Genomic DNA, 13,666 nt, shown 5'->3' with positions numbered 1-13,666 from the left:
ATTATTAATAATGAGAAAGTACTGTATGTGATATCTTTGGTACTACAAATTGGTACTTTATATTAAAGACATACCAGATGGCTACTATATTTTCATGTATAGATTATGAAATATTACATGGATGGATATTTTAGAATATTACTGTGTGGTCCAGTGGTTAAAAAGGGCTTGTAACCAGGAGGTCCCCAGATCAAATCCCACCTCAGCCACTGACTCATTGTGTGACCCTGAGCAAGTCACTTAACCTCCTTGTGCTCTGTCTTTCGGGTGAGAGTAGTTGTAAGTGACTCTGCAGCTGATGCATAGTTCACACACCCTAGTCTCTGTAAGTCGCCTTGGATAAAGGTGTCTGCTAAATAAACAACAACAACAATGGAGGGATAGCTGTATTGTGTGTTAGTTAAAATAATCTACGTGTTTTATTCTTTCAGGTGTCAGAGGCGAACAAGGTATGTTTTTGTCCACTGATCATTATTATTATTTCATAAGAAAGAAAGTTTACAAACGAGAGGAAGCCATTTGGCCCATCTTGCTCGTTTGGCTGTTAGTAGCTTATTGGTCCTGGAATCTCATCAAGCAGCTTCTTGAAGGATCCCAGGGTGTCAGCTTCAACATTACTGGGGAGTTGGTTCTAGACCCTCACAATTTTCTGTGTAAAAAAGTGCCTCCTATTCTGTTCTGAATGCCCCTTTATCTAATCTCCATCTGTGAACCCTGTTTTTTTTCCTAGTCTTTCTGAAGCATGTATTTAGAATAAGATGAAAGTAGTCTCCTATATTGGGTGGTCATCATAAGCAGGTATACATGAATGCAATGTTAAGACAGCTGTTGTCCTACAACAGTATTACTGTACCTGTATTTTTCATGTTTCTTTTTCCCCATTTATTTGATGTCCCCAGGTCTTCCTGGTCTATATACTTCGGTACCAAGGGTTTCATTTTCAGCAGCTCTGACATACCCACAAGTGGATGCTGGAACAATCCTTTTTGATAAGGTCTTAGTGAATGACGGTCACTTCTACGATCCTTCTACTGGTAAGGGAAGATAGTAAACTGACAAGGTCTCAAAGGTGAAGCTAAAGTCTCTGTGGCTTACCTAGCCATTATAGAGTACTGAATTAAAGATTATAGAGCCATGTGTTCAGTATGGGGTCATTCCATGACAGATCACCAAAAAAAATATTAGATTTAACAACCCACCATCTCTGATTTACGTTTACATTTTCAGCCTGATTGGGTCAAGGGGTCAAAATGTGGTTGATTTCTGTGGTTGACCATTACTATTTGAGCTGGAGACTTGTGTTAGGTGTTTTTTTTAAGAGAACTCCAAAAATGATATTTAAAAAAAAAATAAGTAAAGTTACCCCTTAACAAAGTTTTTGACCTTGACCTTTGGGAACAACTCCAATAATACAAATCTGAAAAAAAGTTATATGGAAAGGTCAAAGTTTGCTTCACATATACAAAGTTACAGAATATTTTTTTGTTTGCTGTAAAACATAACGTTACCTCCACCTGTCCTCTTTCCAGAAAATTCTGAATACTAATGGAAGAAAAGTCACACCAGTAAATGACACTTTTGTATGTCCTTTTGAATTGTTGGATTTCAAACCCACAAGTTGTAACATATTGTGGAAGCTGAAGTGAGACTTGGGCATTGAATATTGCATATCATATTCTCTAGGGGTATCTACCATTTCTCATCATTCTCTAGCCAGAGATACTGCCCTGAATTCCCACATGGGTGCATGGATTTAATAAATAAAATCAAAGTCTTCAGATTCTTCAGAGAGGTTTTCAGTCATTCCAATTGAAATTCTATCTGCATAGATGCAAGGAACAAAGCCTCATTTCCTATATGCAAGGTAGTCTTGCAGAATGAAAACATATCGTGTGTTAAAATCTGGCCATCAGTAGGACTGCTTATTTTGGGATTTTTTTCTCTTGGCTGTTCCCCCGATACCATCACAGTTTGAAGTCCAGATAATGGCAATAAGATTGATGAAATTGTACCAGTCTTTATATGGTCAGAATAGCCACCACTGAAGTAATTCATTTTTTGAGCCAGTTTTTCCTTTTGTGGAAAAAGTTTTTGGATTGAGTGGAGTACGCAGCTAATGGTAAAAAAAGAGATCATGGTCATGCTGAAAACCCAGGACAAAGGTTCAAGATAGAACAAGATCCCCTTGGAAAAGATTTTATGATATTGCTCGAGTCCCCTGGTTTCACTCAGCATGTTACTGGACCTGCTAATATTCATGGCCATACTCTAGATTTAGTTATCTGTCATGGCCAAACATCCAGAACTTGTCCGTCATTGATTGTATGGTTTCAAATCACTCTGCTCTTATTTTTGAAGTATTAATACCAGGTTCTATAAAACTTCCAGCTCGATGCATTAAAACTCGATCTCTCAATTCATCAACTACTGACAAGTTCTTGGAAGCATTGTCCACTTAACCCTTTGAGTAGTACGAATGTACCAGTACGTTCGCTGCTCTCTGGTCCCCAGGGAGTACGAATGTACCGGTACGTTCTGCAACTTTAAACTTGAATTACTGAGCCTACAAAACTCCTGATCACATAATATTGTAACACTAGGTTTCTGTAACACCTTTTATTGGTCACTTGCGCCCTCTGCCAGATTTGACTGAATTACGTATAATAAACCCTGTCACAAAAATGTCAACAGTGTTTGTAAACCGGTGAAAATCGCTCAGTGAGAAATAAATATTAGTAATAATACTGAATTTAGATTCCAATTTAAATTCAAATACATACAATTCTTCCACTGAATTGAATGTCAGTGAAGACATAAGCGAATAATATTTACCATCAATATCAAGTGACAGCGAAGAGGCATTGCTCCATGCTTCAAGGACTATCATACGCTGAAGTATTAGACACTCTCACTCCCTCCTCCCCCAAAACCTGTTTACCCGGATATGATTTATTCATGCTGCTTGTTCCACCCCATTCTTTATTGCCTACATGTTATTTTTTAGTCAAAACCTTTCCCTATGACTAAATAAATATATATTGATTTATTTGTTTTATTTATTTACAGTAAAAATGATTTGTCTGTATTTCATCAGTATTCATTACATACATACAAACATATAGCTTCCAGCTTGTATGTACTCTGTACTCGTAATAGTCAAGCGCATGCAGAAGACAGAAAAAAACTCACTCTCGTAGGACCGGCAGTGCATTTTAGAACTCGCTACTCAAAGGGTTAATCTTTTCTCAGTCAGGATCGGTTGAAGAGCTGGTGGGAAATGATAACGATATTCTAACAAACACCTTAGATACTATTGCACCTTATAGAATTAAGACAGTGGGTATAAAAAGATTATCCCCATGGTTTAATAACACAACACGTATGAACATATGCATGTGTCGCAAACTAGAACATAGATAGAAAGCAACTAGACTTCAGGTTAATTTATTTATTTGGAAAGGTAATATTTTGAAATATAAGGCTGCACCATCCTCAGCAAGATCAACATATTATTCAAATCCAGCACGAGTAGCAGCTGTTGTGGTAAAGTTCTTCTTCTCTCCTCTCCCCCTCTATGAATGGCTGATACACTTTTATATATGTGGCCATCTCCAAATTGGTAATCACTGAATCAATTTTGAGATGGCTACATTCTGCACAAGTTTAGATGGATGGGGAGTGTAACCCCATCCACGCTGCAAAACAATAATAAAAAATATCATTTCTAACAAATACAAAACAATACATTCAAATGTATTTATTTATTTATTTATTGCATTTATATAGCTCTTTCTATACAAAAATATCGCAAAGCACTGTACAGTGCATAGCAGAAAAAAAGAACAAACCACAATAGCATGTCACACATACAACTGTCACAATCAGACCATTTAAATAACATATTTAAATAACAGTATACACATAATACAAAAGTAGCAATTTTAAAGTTACATTAAAACCCACTAAGATAAGAAAGCCGTTTTATAAAAGTGTGTTTTTAGTCTTGACTTGAAAACTGTAATGGTCCCAGCTTCCCTGACAAACGAAGGCAGAGCATTCCATAATTTCGGAGCACTACAGGAAAAAGCCCCACCTCCTGTGTTGCTTTTGTTGACCCTAAGAATAGCCAGCAGCCCCACATCCTGTGATCTCAGAGTGTGGTTTGGAAGATACGGGGTCAGTAACCCTTGTAAATAACTAGGTGCTAATCCATTCAGGGCCTTGTAAGTTAACAGCAAAATGTAAAATAATTTCTATACTGCACAGGGAGCCAGTGTAAAACAGGTAATATGTTCACTTTTCCTGGTTTTAGTCAGAATTCTAGCAGCAGTACTCTAAACAAGCTGCAAGCGGGATACCACACGTTTTGAGACACCAGAAAAAAGTGCATTACAATAATCAATTCTAGATGAAACAAAGGCATGCATTAGTCTCTCGGCTTCAGATACAGAAATAATTGATCTAAGTTTGGCTATATTTCTCAAATGGTAAAAAGATACTTTAGTAACTTCCCTAATATGAGTCCCCAAGGTTATATCTCAACTACAACTTATACAAAATGCTGCAGCTAGAATTAACGGGGCTAGAGATGAGATCACATTACTCCTGTGCTAGCACCTCTGCACTGACTTCCAGTCCCATTCAGGATAGCTTTTAGGTGTTAGTTTTAACTTATAAGGCATTAAATGGCCTTGCACCATCGTATTTAAATTGTCTTTTAATACCATATCCTGAGAGTAAGGCATGGAATCTGTGATATCATGTTTTAAAACAAAAATACGTATTAGCTATGGCAGCATTCTTTTTTCTCAGAACTGGACATTTAAGACCTAGGTAGCGAATGAAAGATCAAAACAGGTATGATTTATGTAAATATTCTGTCAACTACAATCACTTTACACGCACACAATATCTACACAAAAACAGATCTAGTGCATAAAACATAGTGAGAATCTCCTGAGCTGGCTCAGAACTCAAAGCAGAGGAAGACACTGTTTCTTATAGGAGAGGGAGTTTTGTTAAATTATTGAAAACCTCTCTGAAGAATTTGGAGACTTGAATTTATTTATCAAATCCATGCACCCAGGGGGGAATCAAGGCAGTATCTCTGGCTAGAGAAGAATGATAAATGCTGGATAACCCTTGAGAACATCGAGGAGGCTCTGTGGCCCAGTGGTTAGAAACGGGCTTGTAACCAGAAGGTCCCCGGTTCAAATCCCACCTCAGCCACTGACTCATTGTGTGACCCTGAGCAAGTCACTTAACCTCCTTGTGCTCCGTCTTTCAGGTGAGACGTAATTGTAAGTGATTCTGTCTCTGTAAGTCGCCTTGGATAAAGGCGTCTGCTAAATAAACAAATAATAATAATAATAATAATAATAATAATAATAATAATAATAATAATAATGCAGTGTTCAATGCCCAAATCTCACTGTAGCTTCCACAAGAGACTTCAACATGTGGGTTTGAAATCCAACATTCCAAAAAGACTGAGGGGAATTTACTCATCACTGACTTTTGTTGCAGCTACTTTTTATTCAGAATTTTCTGGAAACAAAAAATATTACCTTTCTGTAACTTTCTGTAACTTTGTATATGTGAAGCAGAGAGATTGACCTTAGCATAGAATTTTTTTTTCAAATGTGAATTATTGGGGTTTTTCCCAAAGGTCAAAGGTAAAAAACTTTGTTAAGGGGTAACTTTAGTTATTTGTTTTTTAAATGTTTTTAGTGTCGTTTTTGGATTCCTCATGCAATTTCCAATAAAAAAGACACCCAAGAGAAGGATCAAGCTCAAATAGTTTTAAGGTCGATTAAAACTTTTTTTTTTTTTTTTTTTTTTTTTTGCCATGAGCAGTGAGTTTGGTGTAAATCGGAGGGGTCAGAGTCTTACCTGTTGGGTGATTTGTCACAGAATGACCCTGTGGTCACATTTCATTTCAACAACAGGTGAGGGAGAGAGCATGTCTTCAGATATGTTTGCTGTCTTTTTTGTGTTTACATTTTTTTGTAGGGGTGGGCAACGATATAAAAATTGTGTATCGAAGTCTTGCAAAACACAGAAAAATATAATAACACAGTTGCAATATGAAACATATGTACATATAGACATTAACAGATATTTACATAAGAAAAGCAATAACTTACTTTAAAAGTATTAAGTACACTGAATGTTGCATTATTTTGATATGTGTTTTGATGTTTTAAAAGTACATCTCATTTATAATACCGAAAGTTCAAATTAAAAATACATTAATGATAGTGTAAGTAATCAAATGGACAAAATGCAATGAAACACTAATGCATGTGCATATCTCAAAGTAATCCTAATATTGTTTAATGTAGCATGAACATAGCGTTTGGTACCTTGTGAGCACGTTCTACCTACCTACCTACCTACCTACCTACCTACCTACCTACATTTGCAGAAGTATTCACCCCCTACCAATAATGTCACATTTTGGCTTTGTGCTTCAGGTCATTGTCCTGCTGAAATGTGAATTTCCTCCCCAGTTTCAGAGTCTTGGCTGACTCAAACAGGTTTTCCTCAACGATTCGCCTGTACTTTGCACCATCCATTCTCCCCTCTATCCTGACCAGTTTTCCAGTCCCTGCTGAAGAAAAGCATCCCCATAACATGATGCTGCCACCACCATGCTTGACAGTTGGGATGTTGTTGACTGGGTGATGTGCAGTGTTGGACTTGCGCTAGACGTAACGCTTGGAATTTAGACCGAAAAGTTCAATTTTTGTCTCGTCTGACCAAAAACCTTTTTCCACATTATTATTATTATTTATTTCTTAGCAGACGCCCTTATCCAGGGCGACTTACAATTGTTACAAGATATCACATTATTTTTACATACAATTACCCATTTATACAGTTGGGTTTTTACTGGAGCAATTTAGGTAAAGTACCTTGCTCAAGGGTACAGCAGCAGTGTCCCATACCAGGGATTGAACCCACAACCCTCCGGTCAAGAGTCCAGAGCCCTAACCACTACGCCACACTGCTGCCCCACATGTGTGCAGTATCATCTACATGATTTTTTGCAAACTCCATACGTGATTTAAGATGAGGCTTTTTGAGTAATGACTTCTTTCTTGACACCCATCCATACAGGCCAGCTTTGTGTAGGGACCGGCTTATTGTTGATATGTGAACACTGACGCCCATCTCAGACACAGAACTATGCAGATCTCTCAAGGTCATTGTTGGCTTCAGAGTGACACCCCAAACCAGTTTCCTGCTTGCCCTACTACCCAGTTTGGGAGGGCGACCTGATCTGGCTAGTGTCTGGGTGGTATGATGCATCTTCCACTTCTTGATGAATGATGGACTTCAATGTGCTGAGAGGGATAATCGTTGTTTTTGAAATTTTCTTGTACCCTTCTCCTGCTCTGTGCCTCTCTACCACTTTATCCCTGACCTTGTTTTGAAAGCTCCTTGGTCTTCATGGTTGCTTTGTTGGATCACTATTTGAGTTGCAGCTTGAAAGTCTTTATATATACCTGAGGGAAATTATCTTCAAGTTAAACTACTTTGAGTAGACACAGGCTGAAACCATTTCACTAATTTTGTGACCTTTCAAACAAATCATTTGCACCTCAGCTGATTTAAGGCTGCAGTAGCAAAGGGGTTGAATACTTATGCAACTGAGAGTAATCTTTTTTTTTCTTCTTCCTGTAAATCATACTTATTTATATTCTATATGCATTTTTTTTTAACTTTATCAATGTGGAGTATATTCTACATGTAAAGTCTAATTTGAAAGCGTCGTGGAGTACGCTCAGGTGCCAACAAAATGTGAAAACTTTGCAGATGGGTGAATACTTCTGCAAACCACTGTGTGTGTGTGTGTGTGTGTGTGTGTGTGTATATATATATATATATATATATATATATATATATATATATATATATATATATATATATATATATGAGTACTGTGCAAAAGTTTTAGGCAGGTGTGAAAAAATGCTGTAAAGTAAGAATGCTTTTAAAAATAGACATGGACATAGATTATATTTATCAATTAACAAAATGCAAAGTGAGTGAACAGAAGAAAAATCTACATCAAATCAATATTTGGTGTGACCACCCTTTGCCTTCAAAACAGCATCAATTCTTCTAGGTACACTTGCACACAGTTTTTGAAGGAACTCGGCAGGTAGGTTGGCCCAAACATCTTGGAGAACTAACCACAGTTCTTCTGTGGATTTAGGCAGCCTCAGTTGCTTCTCTCTCTTCATGTAATCCCAGACAGACTCGATGATGTTGAGATCAGGGCTCTGTGGGGGCCATACCATCACTTTCAGGTCTCCTTGTTCTTCTTTATGCTGAAGATAGTTCTTAATGACTTTCGCTGTATGTTTGGGGTCGCTGTCATGCTGCAGAATAAATTTGGGGCCAATCAGATGCCTCCCTGATGGTATTGCATGATGGATAAGTATCTGCCTGTACTTCTCAGCATTGAGGAGACCATTAATTGTGACCAAATCCCCAACTCCATTTGCAGAAATGCAGCCCCAAACTTGCAAGGAACCTCCACCATGCTTCACCTCCACCATGCCTGCAGACATTCATTCGTGTACCGCTCTCCAGCCCTTCGGCGAACAAACTGCCTTCTGCTACAGCCAAATATTTCAAATTTTGACTCATCAGTCCAGAGCACCTGCTGCCATTTTTCTGCACCCCAGTTCCTGTTTTTTCGTGCATAGTTGAGTCGCTTGGCCTTGTTTCCACGTCGGAGGTATGGCTTTTTGGCCGCAAGTCTTCCATGAAGGCCACTTCTGACCAGACTTCTCCGGACAGTAGATGGGTGTACCAGGGTCCCACTGTTTTCTGCCAATTCTGAGCTGATGGCACTGCTGGACATCTACCGATTGCGAAGGGAAGTAAGCATGATGTGTCTTTCATCTGCTGCAGTAAGTTTCCTTGGCCGACCACTGCGTCTACGGTCCTCAACGTTGCCCGTTTCTTTGTGCTTCTTCAAAAGAGCTTGGACAGCACATCTGGAAACCCCTGTCTGCCTTGAAATTTCTGCCTGGGAGAGACCTTGCTGATGCAGTATAACTACCTTGTGTCTTGTTGCTGTGCTCAGTCTTGCCATGGTGTATGACTTTTGACAGTAAACTGTCTTCAGCAACCTCACCTTGTTAGCTGAGTTTGGCTGTTCCTCACCCGGTTTTATTCCTCCTACACAGCTGTTTCTGTTTCACTTAATGATTGTGTTTCAACCTACATATTGAATTGATGATCATTAGCACCTGTTTGGTATAATTGTTTAATCATACACCTGACTATATGCCTACAAAATCCCTGACTTTGTGCAAGTGTACCTAGAAGAATTGATGCTGTTTTGAAGGCAAAGGGTGGTCACACCAAATATGGATTTGATTTAGATTTTTCTTCTGTTCACTCACTTTGCATTTAGTTAATTGATAAATATAATCTATTAACATGTCTATTTTTGAAAGCATTCTTACTTTACAGCATTTTTTACACCTGCCTAAAACTTTTGCACAGTACTGTATATATAGATATATATATATATATATATATATATATATATATATATATATATATATATATATATATATATATATATATATATATATATATTTACACACAGTGCTCCCCTTTATAAGGCAGCCCGTTTATACTGCAGAACAGGTTATAAGGCAGTACAGTCATGGCTCCCATTTGACCCCATTTGTCTCGTTATAAGGCAGAACACAAATCTCTTTACTATGGCTCCTGACTACAGCTTTATAAAAGGGTAGCACTGTATATATATATTGTAAAAGATTACTTGTTTTAAAAGGTTCGTAGCCCCTTTTCACAGACCCAGACACATGATTTGAAGTTTTTAAAGCACTTTTGTGCAATTTTGTTGTTTACAGAAATAAAAGAATTGAAAACCAAACAAAAACCTAACTCACACGGCTAAGCCGTTAACCGATTAACAGAATAATTTGAAACACGCTGTGGCAATGTGCCCCGCCCCTGTGTGCAATTGTGTGTTATGTGTTGTATGTTGCGTGCGTGTGTTAATGTTGGTGTATAGTCATTGGTACATGGGATATAAACGGGTCTGTGTTTCACATGTATTTAAAAATGTAGATTTGTATTTAGGCACGAGGAGGGCACAAATCACTTCACATGCTGGTAAAATGTAATGTGTGGTCACGGGAGTACACTTAACTAATTCACGTGCTGGGATTCAAGTGAGTAATTAATTAGTAATTGAATCCCAGCACAACAGTATATATAGAGGCATATTTCTGTCACTCGGGGTTGGGTGTTCGAGAGTGGAGAACGGGTGAGGAGAAGGAGGAAAGTTTAAGTAGGAAAGGAAATTAAACTAAAATAACCATTTATTTTACTCACCGTGTTTGTTTGTCTCCGTGCACCGTTTGTCTGTGTAGTCCGTTTTGTTTGTCTATTTATTTTGGCGTGAAGTGCCGTGTCCTGTTTTGTGCTTCTGTTTTTGTGTTTAAAACCTTTTATTTTCTGTTCTGTTTATTAAATGCTGAGCGCGATCACGCGCTCAGCTTAACTGAAACTCCAAGTCTCTGTGTGTTACTTCCTGGCTCTGGTCTGACGCCACCCACTCCGGCCATCTTTGTGACACATGGTGTCAAAACCAGGACGATAGCACCTCCAGGGCTCAGGCCAGAGCGGGAACCGCAGTTTTTTTTTGGGGGGGAAAAAAAAATAAAATAAAAAAAACAAAAGGAAAAGAAATGGGGAGAAGAGGCTGGAGAGGAGCACAGGAGGGCAAAGGGAGAAAGGCGGAAGCAGGGCTGTGGTGTTTCGACTGTGGCCAAACTAGCCACACCACCATACCCTGCTCCGTCCACAGGACCCTTCAGACAATGGCCCAAAGACTGGGATGGGGGGAGTGGTGCCCTGGCTGTGGGGCATATGGGCACACGTTGGCCCTGTGCCCCATGCAGGATGAAGAGGAGCCCTTGTTGCCACGTCCTATGCCTGAAGGGGAGGAGCCTGAGCGTCCACATCCCAAGTGGGAGGAGCCTGAGCGTCCACAGCCCAAGCGGGAGGAGCCCGAACGTCCTACGCCTGAGTGGGAGGAGCCCGAACATCGGTGCGTCCACAGCCCAAAAGGGAGGAGTCGGTGCGTCCACAGCCCAAAAGGGAGGAGTCGGTGTGTCCACAGCCCAAAAGGGAGGAGTCGGTGCGTCCACAGCCCAAAAGGGAGGAGTCGGCGCGTCCACAGCCCAAAGAGAGGAAAGTCGGGGCTTCCATAACCCTAGGAACCAAGCTGCCAGCAGAGGGAGAATGCCTGCTGGTCCCACCTCCACCAGCAGAGGAAAAATGCCTGCTGTCCCCATCTCCACCAGCAGAGGAAGAATGCCTGCTGGTTTCCCCTTCCGAGGCAGAGCCGCACCAGTCCCCTGCAAGAGAGGCAGAGCAGCACCAGTCCCCTGCAAAAGGGGGAGACTACACGCTGCTCCCACCTCCGTCGCCAGGAGACTACACGCTGCTCCCACCTTCACCGGCAGGAGCAGAGCAGCAGGAGCTGCCTCTGCCTCCACCACCGCCAGGAGCAGAGGAGCTGGAGCTGCCTCTGCCTCCACACCGCCAGGAGCAGAGGAGCTGGAGCTGCCTCTGCCTCCACCACCGCCAGGAGCAGAGGAGCTGGAGCTGCCTCTGCCTCCACCACCGCCAGGAGCAGAGGAGCTGGAGCTGCCTCTGCCTCCGCCACCGCCCGGAGCAGAGGAGCAGGAGCTGCCTCTGCTGCCCGTACCTCCGCAGGGAGTACGGTGGCCGGAGCCCCAGAAAGGGGAGCTGCCGGCCACGAAGAAGGGGGAGGAGGTCTGGAGACCACTTTCCCCAGCAGCAGTTTCGCTGCAGGAGTTCTTGTGGCCGGAGCCCCACAGGAGGGAGCTGCCGGCTATGAAGAAGGGGGAGGTCGGGGGACCACCTGCCCCCGCAGCTTTTTCGCTGCAGGACGGGACCAGCATGCTGTCAGCCGTGCCACTACCGACAGCATTTCCAGCCATGGGCCCACTGAAGCCTCCCTTCCCAGCCCGAGACTTTGGCCTGGACTGCTGGGTATTTAAGGGGGGAGGTGGCCGTTGAGGCCATGTGTGCTGCGCACAAGGGGGGGTATATGTGGCAAAGTGCCCCGCCCCTGTGTGCATTTGTGTGTTCTGTGTATGTATGTATGGGTGCGTGTGTTAATGTTGGTGTATAGTCATTGGTACACGGGATATAAACGGGTCTGTGTTTCACGTGTATTTAAAAAGTGTAGATTTGTATTTAGGCACGGGATTGCACATCACACACGTGCATTTAAAATATAATATGCGAGCACTGGGTTGCACAGAATTAATTCACGTGCTGGGATTCAAGTGAATAATTAATTAGTAATTGAATCCCAGCACAACAGTATATATAGATGCACATTTTCATTGTCGGGGTTAGGTGTTCGGTGAGTGGAGAACGGGATTGGAGCGGAGGTAAATGTTAAGAAGAAGAAGAATAAGAAGAAGAAGTAGTAGTAGTAGTAGTAATCTGCTCACCGTGTTGTGTTCGTCTGTCTGTGCACTGTTTAGTTCGTTTTGTTTGTCCTTTTATTTTGGCGTGTAGTGCCGTGTCCCGTGTTTTTGTTTTGTTACAACCTTTTTATTTTCTGTTCTGTTTATTAAATGCTGAGCGCGATCACGCGCTCAGCTATACCAAAACCCCAAGTCTCTCTGTATTCCTTCCTGCTTCCGGTCTGACGCCACCCACTCTGGCCGTCTTTGTGACAGAGCCCCACCAAGGGGAGCTACCGGCTACGAAGGAAGGGGGAGAGGTCAGGAGACCAGCATCCCCCGCAGCAAGTTCGCTGCAAGCGTGGACTAGCAGGCTGTTCGCCGTGCCACTACCGGCAGGGGTGCTGACAGCATGGCCAGCCAGGGGCCCACTGAAGCCTCCCTTCCCAGCCCGAGACTTTGTCCTGGACTGCTGGATTTTTAAGGGGGGAGGTGGCCGTTGAGGCCATGTGTGCTGCGCACAAGGGGGGGTATATGTGGCAATGTGCCCCGCCCCTGTGTGCAATTGTGTGCAATTGTGGCTGCCGATTCTCTCTCAGTTTTTATGTTTTCTTTTATATATTTCAGAAGATGCCTGATTTTTATGTGATTTGAGTTGATTTTATTATCACATATATTTGCCCTGTCCTGTATGGTTTGTGTTCCTGTTTATAGATGATATTCCCTGCACAGTCTCCTTCAAGTTCACAGTCTTACTCACTCAAATTTAGTTTATATTGCTTGTTTAAATTCTGTCTGTTATGCCTGCTTCCAAGTCTTTGCATAATATATCTGTTGCTTGTTTGAATGTACACTCCCTTTTAAATAAGGCTGTCTCTGTACATGACATAATCACTGATGAACATATTGAACATGCACATTCTTGGGCTTACGGAGACCTGGCTCACTGAAAAGATATATCCCCATTGGTAGAAGCATCTCCTCCCGGTTACGTATTCTTTCATAAACATCGTATTCAACGCCGTGGGGGAGATGTAGCAGTTATTTTAAATTCGGTCCAGAATTTTTCTCGATTGAACTAACCAGATACATAAGAACATAAGAAAGTTTACAAACGAGAGGAGGCCATTCAACCCATCTAGCTCGTTTGGTTGTTAGTT

At 41.5% G+C, this 13,666-nt stretch overlaps 1 protein-coding gene across 2 annotated transcripts in view; it reads left to right on the top strand.

The window, feature by feature from the left end:
* LOC117411587 (EMILIN-1-A-like) overlaps window positions 1-13,666 on the top strand; it is a 130,100-nt gene that overhangs the window by 104,098 nt on the left and 12,336 nt on the right. For both annotated transcript variants that reach the window (XM_034019245.3, XM_034019244.3), the window contains exons 6-7: window positions 432-449; window positions 900-1,034. In XM_034019245.3, coding sequence (XP_033875136.3) covers window positions 432-449; window positions 900-1,034 — 153 coding nt within the window. The remainder of the gene's footprint in view (window positions 1-431; window positions 450-899; window positions 1,035-13,666) is intronic.

The sequence above is a fragment of the Acipenser ruthenus genome, chromosome 6 (assembly GCF_902713425.1).
Source record: "Acipenser ruthenus chromosome 6, fAciRut3.2 maternal haplotype, whole genome shotgun sequence".
In the NCBI taxonomy this organism is placed as follows: domain Eukaryota; kingdom Metazoa; phylum Chordata; class Actinopteri; order Acipenseriformes; family Acipenseridae; genus Acipenser; species Acipenser ruthenus.
This window is presented reverse-complemented; position numbering and strand designations above follow the sequence as displayed.